The sequence below is a fragment of the Anopheles gambiae genome, chromosome 2 (genome assembly GCF_943734735.2).
Source record: "Anopheles gambiae chromosome 2, idAnoGambNW_F1_1, whole genome shotgun sequence".
NCBI lineage: Eukaryota > Metazoa > Arthropoda > Insecta > Diptera > Culicidae > Anopheles > Anopheles gambiae.
The window spans coordinates 94,690,172-94,707,166 of NC_064601.1; the positions used below are offsets into that span (position 1 = coordinate 94,690,172).

Genomic DNA, 16,995 nt, shown 5'->3' on the forward strand with positions numbered 1-16,995 from the left:
CCGACGCAACGGTTCGGGTTGGAGTTTTTGATGAATAGCTCTGAACTTTGAATTTGCAGCTTTCGGGAAGCTGACGGAAAGCGCCACGGTATCGCCCTTTTCCTCCGCCAGATTTACCGGCTTCGGCGCATCGGCCCGCTGTAAGTACGCTGTGGAAGCGTCGTCACGCTAACGGTAACGTGCATTGTAACATAAATATTATTTTCTGTTCTTTCACCCACCCATCGGTGCTGCTGAGCGGACGCTCACGGAACCGTGTAAATGCATGTCTTTGCTGCTGTGGATGCGCTTTTTTTGTATTTGGTGTGCCGCTACAAACTTCAATACCATCGCTGTTTGCGCTGATATTAGCGAAGGGTGTAATTTGCTGCACGCCCAGCGGCGTATGCGCTCCGGTCCAGGCAAGACGCGGTACAATGTTCTACAATGAAGCACGAGCGCTAATCAGGCTGAACGGGGGAGGTTCACGGGGGAAACTACGGAAGATTCTTTCACCTGTGTTGCAGAGGCAGGCTTAATTTGTTGCGTGCTTGTTGAAAGGTTTTGTTCGGGAAATGGATAAAGACATTAGCGTGTGTGTGTGTGCGTCGAAGAGGGGATGATATTTATCTTGCCTGACTCGCCTGATCGTGATTCAAGACAGAAAAAGGTGTTAATGTGTACCTTGTTGTTGCTTCGTTTGTTTCTTTGTTATTGAATTTATAAATCAATTTATTGTGATTATTTTAGAGAATTTCTCCACTATGTATCAGCTGATAAACGGGTTATTTTTAGTGATTTAAATTTAGATCACGCCTTGCAACATTCTAAAAGAAGTGATATCTTTATCACAAGCGCGCCAAAAGTATCACTTCGCGTTGGGTTAAATCCAGAAATCCAGAGTGTGCTAAAAGTACCTCAGCCATGAAAAAACCCGTCTAAAATACAGGCTCTTTAAATAGAACTTTAAAAAGCTATTAGAACAAGTGTTTGCGCGTTCTGGTTTCCAATTGCTTTGAGAACATGCATTGTAAAAACTCTTCCAGAGCTTATGAGTGTATCTCGCAGCCATGATGATGTGATGAACATTTGGACAAACAGAGAATTCCACGGAATATTAAACTACGATACTGTTTCACTCCTGTTGAATCTAGGTCTAAATCTTCCCGATCATGTGATCATCACGAGCCAAAAATATGTGTTTTAGTACATCTGGGCAAACAAAGAATTCCACGGAATATTAAACCACGTTTCTGTTCAAGTTCTAAATCGGTTAACATTAAACCTTTTCTGTCCTTTAGCATTCCAGTCAGTTTGAGACAGTTTTACGCCCCTAGTATCGTCTCAGGCAAGAAACTTTTCTTTATGATTTCAAATCAATATCTCTGTAGCTGATATTTTTCTTCCCAAACACCTTCACATGCAGTCAATGTCCAGCCCTGTCGATATCGATATCGATATGAAAGGCTGCCAATCATGCTAACGGTATTCAATCGCACTATCCCGAAGGCTGTTCCACTTCTCTTTTTAAATTCCCAACCCAGATGTAATCACCTACCTTTTGGGGACAGTCATCCTGCGAGAGCGAAGCAAATAATCCATGCCGCAAATGTGTCGTTGGCGAATGTTGGAAGAGGGTTCGGTTACTAAAATCTCTCCCCCGAAACCTAAAATCTTCTCCAGTTGATCAATCACTTAGCACCTTTCGATTCCGCTACACCACCGCGACGGAAATATAGTAACGCACCGCTAGCTGACAATTTCACGGAAGCTTGTGAATTTGGCGCGTTTTAAGTGAATCACACACCCACAAGCACAACGACACACTGGCACACACGCCCAAGATAGGGGGGGGACTACTTTCGGGGGGGCAAAAATGCAATTCGATTGTACCACTTTTAAACCTTTCACCGTTGTCGCAGAATTTCGCCAGCGAAGATGATATCCGGTTCCATTACGGTTCCGCCCTGGGGTGTCCAGGAAGATGAGACGAGGTTTAAAATCACTGCTCAGCTGCCTTTCTACTTGAATCACACACACACACACACACACAACACTTTCCTTATGCGTTGACCAGCCAAACTTCTGTATTTCCGCTGGGAAGAGAAGTCTGTGGGATTACTGTAACTGTTATTCTTTCGGCACCGGAGACGGAGCAGAGTGCTTGATCGTTGTGAGGAACGAAATGGATTGGCCCTTTTTGGTTGGGGTTTGGCGTTGCTACTGCTGCTGGTTGCTAGCTCCAAGTACGTAGGAGCGTCTGCCAAATCCAACTGAAACAATTCAATTTGCACTTTGCTTCACTCGATTTCCGCGCACAGCAGAGAAACAGTTTAAAAATGGTATCGCACCACACACCGCTTTTCCGTTGGGGAGCAGAGGGTGCAAGGTATTGATTCGATTTACACAAGATTTTATTTTCGAACGAAAAGAAACGTAAAGAATGCCGGCGTTTTCTTGCTCCCACGAATTAAGCGAACGATTTAACACTGCAACCACAGTTTTGCGCAAGGAGGAATGTCGAGCTTGCTACCCTTACCCACGTCGTACACGCATCAAACACGCGCGCCCCGATTGCGAACTGTTCCGATTAGCGTTCGCGGTTTAACTGAAGAGCTGTTTACGGTAATTTTTCTGTTTATTTCTTTCGTCTGGTCGGCTTCGAACCAAAACCGACGCCGGCTGTGGTGTGCACACGGTTGGCAGGCAGGCGATGGAGACCTACATTTTGTGCCGCCGACAGCATTGCCGTCTCTTTCCATTCACTGTTTATTTGTGTGTGTGTGGTGGAAGGGGGAGAGGGTAGAGTAGGAAGGTAAGCGGTGGGTGCCGCTTGTTGCTTGGTTGTTTTGGGAGCTTTCCTGCTGTGCAAACTCCCACTACTCTTGCCGTATTTCGGGGGGAGGACTGCAGCAGCATGCAATCCATACAGAGAGAGAGAGAGAGAGAGAGAGAGAGAGAGAGAGAGAGAGAGAGAGAGAGAGAGAGAGAGAGAGAGAGAGAGAGAGAGAGAGACGAGCGTGCCGAGTTGGAGAGCTTTTTCTTTCACAGAAAAGTGCTTCATCCCCTCATCCCCCTTTAGACGCCATACACACACACACTTACAGCGCAGTGAGACGACCCCCTGGATGGTTTGCATTTAACGTCAATGGATGCAAACCCGCTTCTAACAGCTGTTTCGGTACGTCGCCCGGTCAGTGCCATGCGACTGCTTGGGGTGAACAGGTTTTTATGCTTTTAGAAGTGGCTTCTTTGTGTGTGTGTGAGAGTGCATGTTCCCTGCCGTGAAGGAGGGAAGAGGATAGACACATTTTCGATGGGGAGCAGGGAGGTTCGTCGCTTGCTCATATGCTGCACGATCGTACGGCGATCGTGTCTGCTCGGGCGCATGTTCGGCGTTTGAAGCTTTTGCTGCGCTTGTGTGTGGGTTAGCGGTGGTTTTGTTTTGATCACGCGTTCGCCCGCGCCACGTGGAGTTGATCATGTGTTTGTGTGTAACTAGCCGGGTCTGAAGGCGCGTCTACACGTTGCGTTCGAAAAGTAATTGTACAAAATTATACAAATTCCAATTCCAAGTCAGTTTCGGAGTTCAAAAAATAAGTTTTGTCAAAGCAGCGTTTTCTTTGTTTCGGTCATTCATTGGCCACTGTTTATTATTTTCACTTGCCGTACCTGCCTCCCCCACCTGTAGCTCCTATGCTTCCTTGGCGTCTGCTCCTTACCTCTTTTAATTTTCATTTTCATCATCTTTTAGCTAGATGCACTATCTGCATACCTCGCCTGCTTAGCTGCTTAGCCGTCACATCATCACACTGCTCTCGTTTATAAATCTGTCCCCATTTTGTGTGCGGTTGTTTTTTTTCCTTCCTTCCTTTCTTGTTGGTTTGGTTTGCTGTAAACCCTCCCAATTGCCAAGTTGCTATATTTACACCTAAACAAATTCCACCGGTTGGAGTTTTGCTATGCTCTGTCTGCTTTTTATCATTTTGTTTATATTCATTTGCTCGGTTTTGTAAGGTTTCCGTCTATTACTTTCTTCGCTTTTGCTTCATTTTATCGTTTTCTTATCATTGTTGTATTTTTTTTTCATTTCTTTTACTTCATCTCACTTTCTATCTTTTCATCTATCAGTTATATAATATCGTGTTCTGTGTGTATGTTTTGTTTTCATCTTGCTTTGGTTTTTTTAGTGCAGTTGCTGCAAATAGTTTTCAATTGATTGAGCTGCTACTGTATTCTGTCTGTGCCATCGAACTTTTAGTATAAGGCCATCGCCTTGACAGATCAATGACATTTACACCGCTACAGCTTAGCCAAGTGGACTGGTTTTTGTTTGTTTTTTTTTGTGTTGGGTTTTCCCTAGCATCAATTTAATTCTTATTCTCCCACTCTGTCCCACATGTCAATTTTACAAATAGTGCACGAAAGTTTTGGTTTTTCATTTCAATTCGGTTGCCTGGACTCTGGCGCCCAGCTACCGGTGTAATGTTGTATTAGTTTGCATTTTCACGTAAAATAGTATTTTCACACGCACTTTGCACGAGTTTTTTTTCACCTTTTCCCTCCACTACACAGTGTATAGTTCCTGTGAGCTTTCTGTCTGTTTCCTTCCGCCTTTTTGTTTTCATGTTCTCTTTCTCTCTTTCTCTCTATGATTCACTTGCTTTCTCGTTTGCCTTTTTATCGTTTCATTTTTAACCCTCTTTTGCTGCTGTTTGAAATGATTTTCACTATTTTTTCCCCGTGCTTTTTTTTCTTCTAGCATTTATCGCAAGATGTGTATACATGTTTCTAAATTGCTCCTATTTAACATTTCGCATAAGAAAACATTCAAACATTCACATTGGTTGGGCATTGCTTACAGACACACACGCACACACATACACGCACACGCACACATCCTCTCAGACACACAGACGCTCAAACATACATTTGTTGGTTTGGTTTGACAGTGCACAGAAACGATTCCCAAAGCAGGAACGTGCGTTACAATATGTTTACCTACACTACGCTAGTTTACATTCACTTATACCATTACCATTATCATTGTAGCGATAAGTTTGGAAATAGAACAGAAACCAAACTTAATGTTTGAAAGCTAGTATTCTAGACTTTGTATATAGCTATCTTACACGATGAAACAAGGTTGAGGGGCAACTAAACCAATAAACCAAGACAGCATACGTGATTGTTCTGAAGGGTGAAATAGAGAATGCAAGGATCTTAGAGGAACACATTGGAAAGAGATAGAGAAAGGGAAAACAAAACAGTAGAAAGTAGAAAGAAATGTATTCCTCAAGATGACATCATCAGAAAAAGGAACATTTTGTTCAAAAGATGTTCATGAAAGTTGAGAAAATATAGAAAACATCGAACATGTGGTGTCTTGCGCCTGAGAGGATGGTGAAGTGACTTTGCCTTTTTCCTTCTGCTTTGCATGTGAAACGGTTTAGTACGGTGCAATTTGGATCTACCATCTGTTTGTCTCTACCATGTTTATGTTTCTTTTACTTGTTATACTGTTTGTGTTATGCAGCTTAATTCGCTTAGTTACTTCCTGTGTTTCCCCTGTTTCATTGGCGGTAACAATGTTCACTTCTTCCGTTTTTGATTCAGTTTGGTTTCACCATGACACTTTACCGCTAGCGATTTCTGTGTTACGAGAAAAATATATATGCATTCTTCCACACTGGTCTTTCACGATTGTTCATTTCATTTGTTGCCTTTTTGCTAGTTGTAATACCATAGATAGAGTAAGAGGGAGAAGTAGCAACAGGAGTGCACGTTGCACGTATGTACGTATGAAGGTTGCATTGTTACGATTTTCATTAAAAAAAAAACAAACAAATCTTTCTCGTTATTAGCAAAATTTAGCTAGACGGTTGTGAAAAACAATTGTAATACAAAAACCAAGTTAACCGATTATTATTACTCCACAATACAAGACGTTCGTTGAACCAGTTTAATAAAAATGGTGGCAGTGTTTAGATGAAACAATAACGTTAAAACAGTGCAAAGCAGTTTGTGGGTGATGTTGTGACAGTGTGATGTAGACATCGTTTTGGCCATTGTTTTTGTTTTCTTTTAATGTTTACTTATCTATTCCTTAACGTTAAGAAAAGATCACTTCAACTAAACTCTGTTTCAATTTCAGAAACTTCGATTGCCACTAACGAGAGGAATGGTAAATCAAGTTTAGTTCCCTACAGTTTTTTTTTGCTGTTTTCGTTCGCTGAAGAACACAAACACATTTACCCTTTCGCCCGCCCCATTGGGCGCAACAGAGTAACAACACTGGCTAGATCGACCCAACTCGTTCCTTCAACTAGGCATCAACTAATTCCCGCCACTTAGTGGTTTTGCTATCACTCTCAGCACTTCTTTTTTGTATCTATCATTTAAAAGTCGAAGACAGTGCGCGTATGTCCTCACGAGGAACAACCGTGTATGTAGGCGCCAACTTGTGCGCGAATCTGGCAAAATGTGAAACACTTATTTGTTTGGATGTGGAAAGTCGTTTTGATTTCTTTCAACAGAAATTCCACAGTCAAACTTGCACACATGTTGCGAAGAATCGCACATTTGTAACGCATTCGCAATGTATGTTTTATGGTGTGTGTAGTTGTTTTTTTGCTGTTTTTTTTGTTGTCTTGTGCTGCTAGTTTTGTTTTACGTGCTCTGCTACATTTGTTCAACTAGATAATTTAAATATACTGGTTGTCACGATTTTCTTCTCGCGTTTTTTTATATCTTACTAGGAAACAGTGTTTACGCTATGACTTCCTTCCTTCCTTGCTTTCTTCGTCACATCCCCCATTTTGTGGCCCTTCTACCATTCCAAGCCGGTAGAATACATCGAACGTGCCGTTCCCGTTTTGCTTGCATCGCTTCCACAGTAGCTGCATCATGAAAACCGATGCAGCACTTGCAGAGAGCTAGTGTGTGCAAGTGCACTTCAAACAACGGGCCGGGGGGCCTAAAATATCCACCGACAGCTGTGCTGCCACACCTCTCCGTCTGAGAGAGAGAGAGAGACGTTGGCTTGCTGGTTTTGGCCGTTACTGGCATTGTCAACCTGGATAGCTGGATGACTGGTTGCGTTCTCGTTTGATCCGCTAGATAGTGCTCTACTGAGTGTGTGTGTGTGAGAGAGAGAGAGAGTATATTTGTTTGCTTACCGTTTTGGGTGTTTGGGCGCTTGAGCGCTCAATATGGAGTAGTTGTATGATCGCTCACTCATTTGACTGGGTTTATGAAAAAGGGACTATAGTAGAGGGTTTAGAGGAGAAATAGAGAACGGAGGAATGATGAAAAAAAAAGACGGAGAATGGGGATAAATGGGATGAGGGGGAACACTGGTAAGCGGTCTAGCAGTACGCAAGATCATCCATATCCAGGTAGACAGCATGTCACACGGTCGTTTCCCGGTCGACGTGGATGTATTCGACCGGTTGCAGCCCGTGTCAGGAGTCCGGATCGAAGAACAGTGGCTCCTTCTTGTAGTCCTTCTTCGAGAGGGTACCGTTGAGCGAGGCGGCCGCCCCATTGCCGACCGTCGGTTTGAGCTTCTCGTTCGCCTTGCGCCGCTTCTTCACCATCACCAGCAGGCAGAAGATGAGACAGGCGGAGATGGCGGCGGCCACGCACCCGAACGCGGCGTAGATGCCGCCCGGCAGCTCGATCAGCCGGCTGCCACACTCCTGCTCGCTTTCGTCGTACCCGGACGGACAGTTGGGACGACCTGTGGGTGTTTTTTAGGTTGGAGGACAAAACAGAACGTCACAGCGTCAATAGCACACAAGCAATGCTTCACTGTACATATTCACTGAAAACGAAGCGAAAAGTACGTCTGGAATTACTCACCATCGCACCAGAGGGCGCTACCGATGCATGCGTCCAGCTCGGGACACCGGTACTCGCACTCCGTTTCGCGTGGATACAGCCCAAACTCCACCAGCGTATCGTTGGTGGTAAAGTTGGACTGCAGATCGAGCTGCTGGATGAGCGACGCCTTCGTCCGCTGTATCTCGAGCCACGAGAACCCTATGCTGCCCGGCTCCTTGTGGATCGGTTCCAGCACCATGCTGACCGGCCTGTATGAAGCAAAGAACAGAGAATTCGAGCAAAGCCCACAAACCCCGGCAGTTCACCTGTCACTCACCTGTCGTACGTCAGGAAGGGCTGATTGCTTAACCAATCCTCGCTGAAGATGTGCAGCGCCGCCGACCTGCTGGACGGTGGTGACGGGCAAATCACCCGCATCACCTTCAACGGCACCCCGCTGTACACTATCAACCGGTTGCGTGTGTTGCACTTCGAAAAATCATCCGCCACCGGTTCCACCGGCAGAAAGCTGCCCCACGTGCGCACGAACAAACTGCGATCCTGCTGCTGCGCCTCAATGTACCACGGCAACCCGTCGCAGCTCGCCTCATGCGATCGCAGCGGGAAGTTCATCTCGTCCTCCCCACCCGAACCCTTCAGCCGCAACCTTCGCCGACACTCCGGCACCCGTATAAAGTCGTACGCCGCGTGGAAGTACACGTCCGCAAAGTCTTCCGAGATGTTCAGCCGCGTCACCACGAACGTCAATTCCAGCGTGCGCGAGTTCGAGATGAACGTTAGCGGCGCGTTGTAGGTGCTGCTCGTATTGTCGCAGAAGCAGCCGAGCGGTATCCTTGCGTCCGGGTACGGCACGTCGTAGAGGCGCAACTCGCCGATGCGGCTGTCCGGGTCGGTTTCGGACGGGCTGCACCGGGCACGCCCCGTATGTCCATCGCTCTCGGTGACGCACGTTGCAAACTCACCGAACGATACGTTAAACAGCTCCACGCGGACCTGTTTCGGGAAGGAGGTGAAAAAATTGAAGAATTGGTACATTCAAGGAGGGAAAACGCACAGGAAGAGCTCCACTTACCCGCTCACCAACGGACGCTTCGAAGCGATACAGACAGGAGATGTTCTTAGCGCCACCCCGACCATGCAGGAACACGTTCCGGGGTGATTGGAAGTCACCCTTGCGCTTGCGGAACACACGCGAACACAGTATGGGCAGGGAGGGATCGACCGCTTGGGTAAGGTCCTCCTGTGGGTCCCTTGGTTTCTGTTTCTGCTCACCAAGGTATGGTTCTCCGCCGAGTTCCGTGTCTACAAACTCGTAGTTGATACCGAAGCTCGAAGGAAACAGTGAGGTTCCGGTCATGGTGTGGAATTCAATTTTCTGTAAACATTAAGACCCGTTTTGTGACTTTGTTTTAACTTGTTCTACTTGTTGATAGTGATGGGACATTTTTTCATGGTTGGATTAATCTGATTTCGAATCAAACGTATGCTTTTAATTTTGGACTATTTCGGAAAAAAAACTGGATGAGTCTGGACGACTTGGAATTTCTTCGAATGACTCTAGACAAGATCCAATGATTCTGGATGACTCCAAACGAATACGGACGGCATTGGACGGTTCCATATGACTCAGGAATTATATTGGATAATTCGAAAGAGCGTTCGGATGAGAATCGACAAGAGAGCAGATCTCAAAAAACTAGAAGTTCTGAATCCGTTTCGTTAATTGTTCAGATGCGATCTTACTCACTAAAAACTAATTAAGATTCATCAAGCGGATCAAGCAGATAAGTTCAAGCGAATACGTCCGGATTCGTCTGAAATTGCAGAGATGCATCCCGTTTGGACTCGGAGTTTGATAGAAGTTTTCACTCGTCCAAAATTGTGGAGTTCAATCCGATTTCGATCCTGATTTAGGTCCAGAGTTTTCCAGACCATAAACCAGAATGAACCCACGACTCTTCATTCACCATCACTAGTTCACCATTCCAACCTTCCTCACATACTTACCAAATCCCGCCCCGTACTAACGTAGCTCTCCAGCGGTGTGCAGGGTCGCATCCGATGTCCCTTACTCTCCAGCGTCATGTGATCGCACAGCTTCGGCGCTTCATTGTCGAAAAACTCCGCCATTAGACGGCGCGAACCGTATGCCGATTTGGACGATCCTCGATCCTTCCGGCCATGATCCTTCGCTAGATCGTACCCACCGGACGAGTCCTTCCCGTGCCGTACCGATTGCACGTAATTGCCTGCCCCAATATCGGACTTGCCGCCCTTGTGCTTCGAATACTTATCCTGCGATCCGGATGAACTGTATGCTGAATTCCCACGACCCCGAACGCCATCGCTCGGTGCCGTTGGTGGCGGTTGGTTGAAGATACTGTTCACCGTCGGCCCGTAGATGTACTGATCGACCGGGTTCCACACGTTGTCCACATTGATCTTGAGACTCTTGCCGTTCTGATTGACACCGGTGTAGTAGCTGTTGACGGTTCGGTTCATTAGCTGCTGGTACAGTGCCGTCGTCGTGGTTAGCCCGGGCAGTACCGATGCCGTACCGGCACCGAGCGTCGAGCCGTAGCCGGGGGAGCTGCCAGCACCGCTCGGCGAGGATAGTACACTTGCCGGGGAAGTGGTACGCACGGGGACAAACGTACCAGCACTGTCCCAAATGCGCGTACGGGTAATCCACGGCAGAGGTGACTCGTTCTGTGAAAAATCCATCAATCAGTGGACAGTGATAAGAGGGTTTTCCTCACACACACACACACACACACACATACCCGTCCAATGGTGGAGTTATCGCTCCCGCTGCTGCTCGGCTGCAGTATCTGCAGGTGGTAGTGGGTGAACGAGATCCAGATCAAATCCGTCGGCAGCCCGTGAAAGTAGTACGTGCAGGTCGTGTTCGGTGCGAGTGTGTGGCGCGGGCTCAGCAGATGGCCCATCCGGCCCCGTCGCGACAGCAGCACCTCATCTGTGAAGGGACAAAGCGCAGCCAAAAAGGGAAGCGAAATGATGGGAAAAGCGTGGCAAACTATGCTCGAAGGTCGCTCTCCGTGTGACGCAACCGCCCTAAAAGTGTTGCTACAGGAAATTGAATTTATCATTCCCCGCACAGCTCAGATTGCCGTCGTCGTCGTCGTCGTCGTCGTCGGCTGCTGCTGTGTCATTGTTACGGAAGGTCCCGTGCCCCCGCCCCTTGCTCTCCCGCTCTCACTCTAAATATACGCGCCATCGATCGGCGCGGCTTAGGAGCAGCCCCATCGATAGACGGATCTAGTGCGGGGAGGGCTTTGGCTTCGCGCGTTAAGCTTGATGTAAATTGATTTTCTTTCATACACTTTTCACTTGTCCCCCACCCCGACTCTCGATGGAACGAGGGAAAACCGTTTCCATGTTCCAGCATTGTATGTCGCCCTTTTCTGACCGCCCCTACTCAACCCTGCCCGGTGGCTCGATGGCTTGTTTAAATGTTGTTTGTGTACGAAATGGACGGAACGTGTTTTAAACGGGGCTGATGTCCGTGTCCGCGCGACACAAAGGTCCCTTTTTTTGCTGTTGTTGCCAGTAGGCGAACTTTGTAGCAATTGTTATGACATCGGCACAAATTTACACCGTCCACCGACAGCTGTCACTCGCAGTGCGTTAATAGAATTTAGGATCGCTTCTTTTCATGCTCTACTCCCCGCCCCTTAAGCTTTATTTGTAGGCCAAATTACGCTAAGTGTTATTGTAGCGGGCGGAACAACCACAAGACAACCAACCACAGAAAATCCTACCTGGATTCGTTGCGTTGATGTGAAACTCACACTTGCTGCCCTGGGCAAAGTCGTACGAGTCGGAATCGGCAAACAGAATGTCAACGTCCAGCTCGAAGCCACGGTTCGACTGGCCCGACTGGAGCGGGGCCGAGAACGGGCTCGAATGGAAGGCGATCAGCATTTCCGGTCCGCTGTTGGTGGAGAAAAGGGTAAGTAATGTGTGTTAAATTTTGTTACAGCTGCAAAAGGATTCTTGCTGGTGGGCGACGAGGTGCTGCAGTTTTATACATATATATTTAATCTTAATGTTCTCAAGCCCTCCCGCGACAATTATTCACACGTTCGTAGCTTCTCAATCATATCGCAGGCTTGTTCATCTCGTTTCCCTTGCGGGCTCTTTGGCACCGCCCGACCACTCATCCGGTTTAATCCAGCACGTGGAGATGTGAAGATATTACACACCACGGATTGCTGGCAAACATTTCTTCCTTCGTTTTGTTCGTTTTTTTTTGTTGTTCGTGCTTTTGGGGTATGTGTGTTGGCTGTTGGCTGCTTGCTTCACATTGCTCGCTTTTTTTGGGCATAGGCATGGGCATGTCCTTTTCATGCTGTCTGCGATCTGCCACCAAGGGAAACATAAGTTATATTATCACCAAAATGAGAAAAGTTTTCTGGCGCTTTGGCACACAGAAAAATACACACACACATACTCAACCACACAGGCACAACCCCGGGAGGCATATTTCACACTCACCCTGTGCCGACGGTGCACAAGATTACAGCGAACGCGGGGCGCGCACGGGTGGTTAGTACTTCAAATAATCTTTTTGACTTACAGCGGGATACAATTTCGTCGTTGCTGGATTCTTTTTGCTCAACGTTTCATTTGCGCGCCAGTTTGCTTCACTCGAAAGCTTTCGAAAAGGCTTAATGAAAGTTCCCCGGAACCGACAATTCTGCTACATATCAGGCTGTTTGCATCAAAACGCGCTCTGGATGGGACGCTTGTTTTTCGGCGGCATATGAGTTTTTTGCTTCCAATTTCTCTAATAACATCCATCTTCAGCCCGAAGGATCGTTGAACGTGAAGGAAACTTTTCATTTCCTCACTGTAAAGAGTTGAAATTTGTTCCCATTTTTGTTTTTGAGAAGAAGGATGGGTTGGATTTGAAGATGGAGCATCTTTTAATTCTCTAGCCATGAGTCGCATCATTCTGTGTTTGCTCATTGTGTCGCCGTAGAGCGAGTGTTGTTTGCTCCTTTGTTTCGATTGTGTAGAACTGCTTATCTAGTTACAGAGGAAACACACACACATACACACAAACTCGCGTCCCATGTGCTTAATTATGCAATCCCTCAAAGAAATGTTCCCATACGCAAAAGCGGAGTAGCATACACTTACCGCGACACGACCCGTGGCAGCCAGTCGCCGCCGCAGTACTTCGCCAGGACGGGATCGTTGGTGCTGCTGCCGTCGTAGAAGATCAGATGATCCCGCTCGCCCGTACAGTCCGACCAGGCCCGCACCGCTCGTGCCGTTTTGTTTAGGCTCGCGATGGATCTGGAAGGGTGGAAGTGCGTTGCGTTGGTGAAACAGGATGAGTAAAATGTGAAAATATGTCAATTTTTCGGCGAATTCGCTGCTCCAAACGGTGCTGGATGACGGGTTCGAGGAATAATGATAAACAGTTTTAATGCCAGCCGGTGCTGTGTAGTGCCCGGAGCGGGCTTACGGTGAGATGTTGATGTTTGTAGCAATTCGTATGAAATGTGAATCAGGAGGGTGAGTTAGAATCTGCTCCGGATGGGATGTCTCTTGTGTGGATTGTTTTATAACTCCGCAGATTTTGTTACAACGCAATGTACAGGTGGATTATGTTGTGGTTTATTTCTTTTTGAAAATAGTAATTTTTGATGAGAAATAATACATTTCACGACAGAATGATATGAAATGTATGACACTTGTGGACATTTACAGTTGATACTCAGATATTTATCAAATTAATTATAAATTATTACTCTATTCATGAGAAGATCCCCATCGAGCTACTACAGATTATGATTTTTACTTATCGATGGTGCGCTTAGCCAACAAAGATTGAATTGAATCACAATTCTTCGAATCCTGTTAGTTTGTATTTACTCCTGAATGGATTTTGTGCGCCTAAATGTATGCAATGTTTCAATAAGAGTCAGTAAGTGTTGAGACGTCCCGTGTTTGTGGGCGGTCCCGTGGTACAGTCGTCAACTCGAACGACTCAATCACATGCTTGTCGTGCGTTCAAGCCCAGAATGGACCGTACCCCTGTAGCAAGGATTTTGACTATCCCGGCTGCGTGGTAATGAATTAAGTCTCGAAAGCCTGCAAAGGTCGGCATGTCCGCGTAGGACGTTACGCCAAATAAAAGAAGGGTTGAGAATGTTTATTAACTCGTTCTGTTTTTAATTTTGCATATCTTTAGGCGCATATAGGGTTTCTCAAGGTTTTGGTTGTTTGTTTCCCGAACATTTTTGGTTGTTTCCCATTGTTTCATTTTGGTTCTTTCCCATGATTTATTGGACGTTTTCCAGAATGTTTTTGTTAAATTGTATTGATGTCCAATGGGACAATAACAATAAATCGTGGAAACGATCTGAATGTATATGGGAAATGGTAAATCAATCGTGAAATGGAACCAAAAAATTACGACAATCAACCAATAAATCGTGGAGTAACTAAGTAACTAAGTTTTAAAGCTAATTGTATTGAATGAAGCTAATTGAACCAAAATATAAAAAATCAATACCCTACCAACTAAACTCCTCAATATCATCGATGCAGTAAAGCCAATTAACAGAGTCACAATAACTCAACGACTTCATATCCTATCGATGCTTATTGTTTAGCTCTCTCTCCCTTTATCACGTTAGCTTGCGTCAGGTAATGGACTACATATGGCTCTAAAAAGTGGCACCCACCGTGGCCAATTAGGCCAGCACAGAAAAGTACATCTGGGACGGACATGGCGTAATGCGGCTGAAACTACACATCGTGCCGGAAAAGGGATGTTAACTTGCGCTATCAAAACCCACTATCACCATTGCGCATTCGGATCCCCAATTTCCCGCCCATTGCTTCAGCGGACGGGCAAGAGTCCCGATGATGTCCTGATGTCCCCGGGAACGATTCTTTTCCATTGCCAGTGTACGAGCGAGTTTGAATCGTTGCTAACACCCACGGCAACTTTCCCCAGGCATAAAGCGGGAGTGTGTATGGTCCGTCGAGCCCAAACCTGCCATACAAGCAGGTGGAAAGTTTTAATGAGTGTGTGTGTGTATGGTCAAAAACAGCAACTGTTTGCTTCTCGCTCTGGTTTTGTGAAAGCATCGCCCTTTGCAACCGATTGTGGTCCAGGGGTAAAATAAATCCCAACCCAGCTCTAGAGGCACTAGATTTGATGCCAACTCACTGTGGCCGTTCGGAGTCAATTTTATCCTGTCACCATTCGTCGACCACAAAGGTTCATTTTTTTTTGGCTTTGCTTGATTTTTCTTTACCGTCCGCTCAAACTCTCCCTCAGTTTCAATTCCGCTTTGGCTTTTTGCAATTAAAAAAGTTACAGACCGAATCGTTTCCGTGGTGCCTACACTAACACGTGCCCTCAAATCCGTCCCATCATATGGTTGCGTAACCTTGCGCTGCGAAAGCGCATCAAGCAGTGTGTGTGTGTGTTACTCCGTGAATGGCATTGCCATGGTAACGAGAGACCGAGCATCCTTCAAGTGACTGTTTGGGCTGGGGTGTTTGCAGAAGAGATGCAAAAAAACAAGGACGAACAAACTAAAACAAGGATGTAATGCAATTTTGCAACAGCACAACTTGTGCAACCATGTATGAATGTTTATGCAATTGGGTGGCTTGCCGGTGCACTCCAGTGCTGAAGGTAAAGTTTCAACCTACACACATACACACATGAACGCACAACCAATCCACGTGAACGGATGCAGTGTCGGAGCGGTTTTGTTGTAGTGGGTGCCATGATAAAGCGTATTTTATGCGTCGTCCCTCTTTTTTTTTTTGCTTTTGTTGCTTCTCCCCTGGAACGTCAAAGTTCCTGTCGAACTGTTGTCGGAGGATGAGGTGATCGTCGTGCTGGGTGGATTGTTTTTTTTTGTGCCGTTTGGGGGCAGTAAAGCAAAGCAAAAGTACAAAAAAAACTCTATCACTATTCATATTTACACTACCAGCAGCCAAAACCCGAAAAACGAACCCAATCTCTCTCTCTGTAGTTTAGTATTCACTTCCGCAATCCTTCCGCACACACACACGCATACACACACAGGACCCAAGGATCGTTTCGCGTGCTGCAACGGGGCAACCGTTTGTTTCACGCCACTTTTCACAGCGGTTCCATTGCAAAATGGTAAAACTTTTCTCATAAACCAATGCTCGAACAACAGAAACACACACACACACATACTCGTGCCCAAACGAATTGGTTTGATTTCGAGTGTTGGTTGGTTTTGGTGATGGGGTAGCAGTTCGGCAGAGTGGAAAATCGAGCACCGAAGTTGAAGGGCGCTTACAAGAATCTCGCCCAAAATGCCAGCACCATCGAATGAGTGCATGAGAACAACCGAAGTGAACACGCGTGAACGAATGTTCCCTGCATTCTTTTCACCCCCTCCCTTCCTCTCTCATTTCCTGTCCCAAATTTACACCAACTAAAAGGGGGAGCGAGGGAAAATGCATTTGGCTGCTATGCTGAGGGAAAATTATTATTATTTCGCCGCTCAATGGTTGTAGCAAGCGGCATTTGCAATTGTTTTCTTCCCTGTGCGCCATATCCCCGGGCGTGACTTTTCCGGAGGTTAATAAACTACTGTTTTTGGTGTGAGTGTGTGTGTGTGTGCGCTTGTGTGAATGGATTTTTAACCCCATCCTACAGCCCTGCCTTTGACAGTGCCTTGTTGAAACAGGGAACAGCGTAAACAGGGAAAAAAGGCATCGCTCTCTCCCTGCAACAACAAAAAAAAAACACTTGCAAACCAGAGGAAACAGCAGGAAGTGTGGCAATTGTTACGAAAAGAAAATTATTGTTTCACTTTTCGCTGTGTTTCGGGTTGTTGAAGTGAAAATGTTGCGGTTTTTGGGGGGCCCAAACCCCCCCACCAAACCACGAACGGTCACGAAGCAATTTCCTTCACTTCACTTCACTCGAGCTGCAGTTGTTTGTGCGGATGTGAGAAGCACGTTGCAATCACTGTTTATGTTAGGGAAGAGAAGAGAGAAATGTTAGGGAAGAGAAGAGAGTTTACACTGTCTACGTATCGAGGAACTAGCAGCAGTTTTCAGTAACATTTCATCGAGAAAATCGTCAGCTCCCAGTCGTGATTGGAATAAAGTTGCTCGTGAAATGCGAATGCG

The 16,995-nt window shown here is 46.2% G+C and overlaps 2 protein-coding genes across 2 annotated transcripts in view; both read right to left on the reverse strand.

The window, feature by feature from the left end:
- LOC1276729 (heparan sulfate 2-O-sulfotransferase pipe) overlaps positions 1-2,204 on the reverse strand; it is a 120,345-nt gene extending 118,141 nt beyond the window's left edge. Inside the window, exon 1 of the mRNA XM_061642543.1 lies at positions 1,538-2,204. Within this exon, the coding sequence (XP_061498527.1) occupies positions 1,538-1,581 (44 nt within the window). The 5' untranslated portion in view covers positions 1,582-2,204. The remainder of the gene's footprint in view (positions 1-1,537) is intronic.
- Positions 2,205-4,198: 1,994 nt separating this feature from the next.
- The window catches only part of LOC1276733 (uncharacterized), a 117,518-nt gene continuing 104,721 nt past the window's right edge, over positions 4,199-16,995 (reverse strand). The window contains exons 10-17 of the mRNA XM_061642553.1: positions 12,991-13,149; positions 11,607-11,779; positions 10,608-10,801; positions 9,832-10,533; positions 8,897-9,199; positions 8,141-8,817; positions 7,843-8,072; positions 4,199-7,720 (exon numbers count right to left, since the gene is read on the reverse strand). Coding sequence (XP_061498537.1) covers positions 7,443-7,720; positions 7,843-8,072; positions 8,141-8,817; positions 8,897-9,199; positions 9,832-10,533; positions 10,608-10,801; positions 11,607-11,779; positions 12,991-13,149 — 2,716 coding nt within the window. The 3' untranslated portion in view covers positions 4,199-7,442. The remainder of the gene's footprint in view (positions 7,721-7,842; positions 8,073-8,140; positions 8,818-8,896; positions 9,200-9,831; positions 10,534-10,607; positions 10,802-11,606; positions 11,780-12,990; positions 13,150-16,995) is intronic.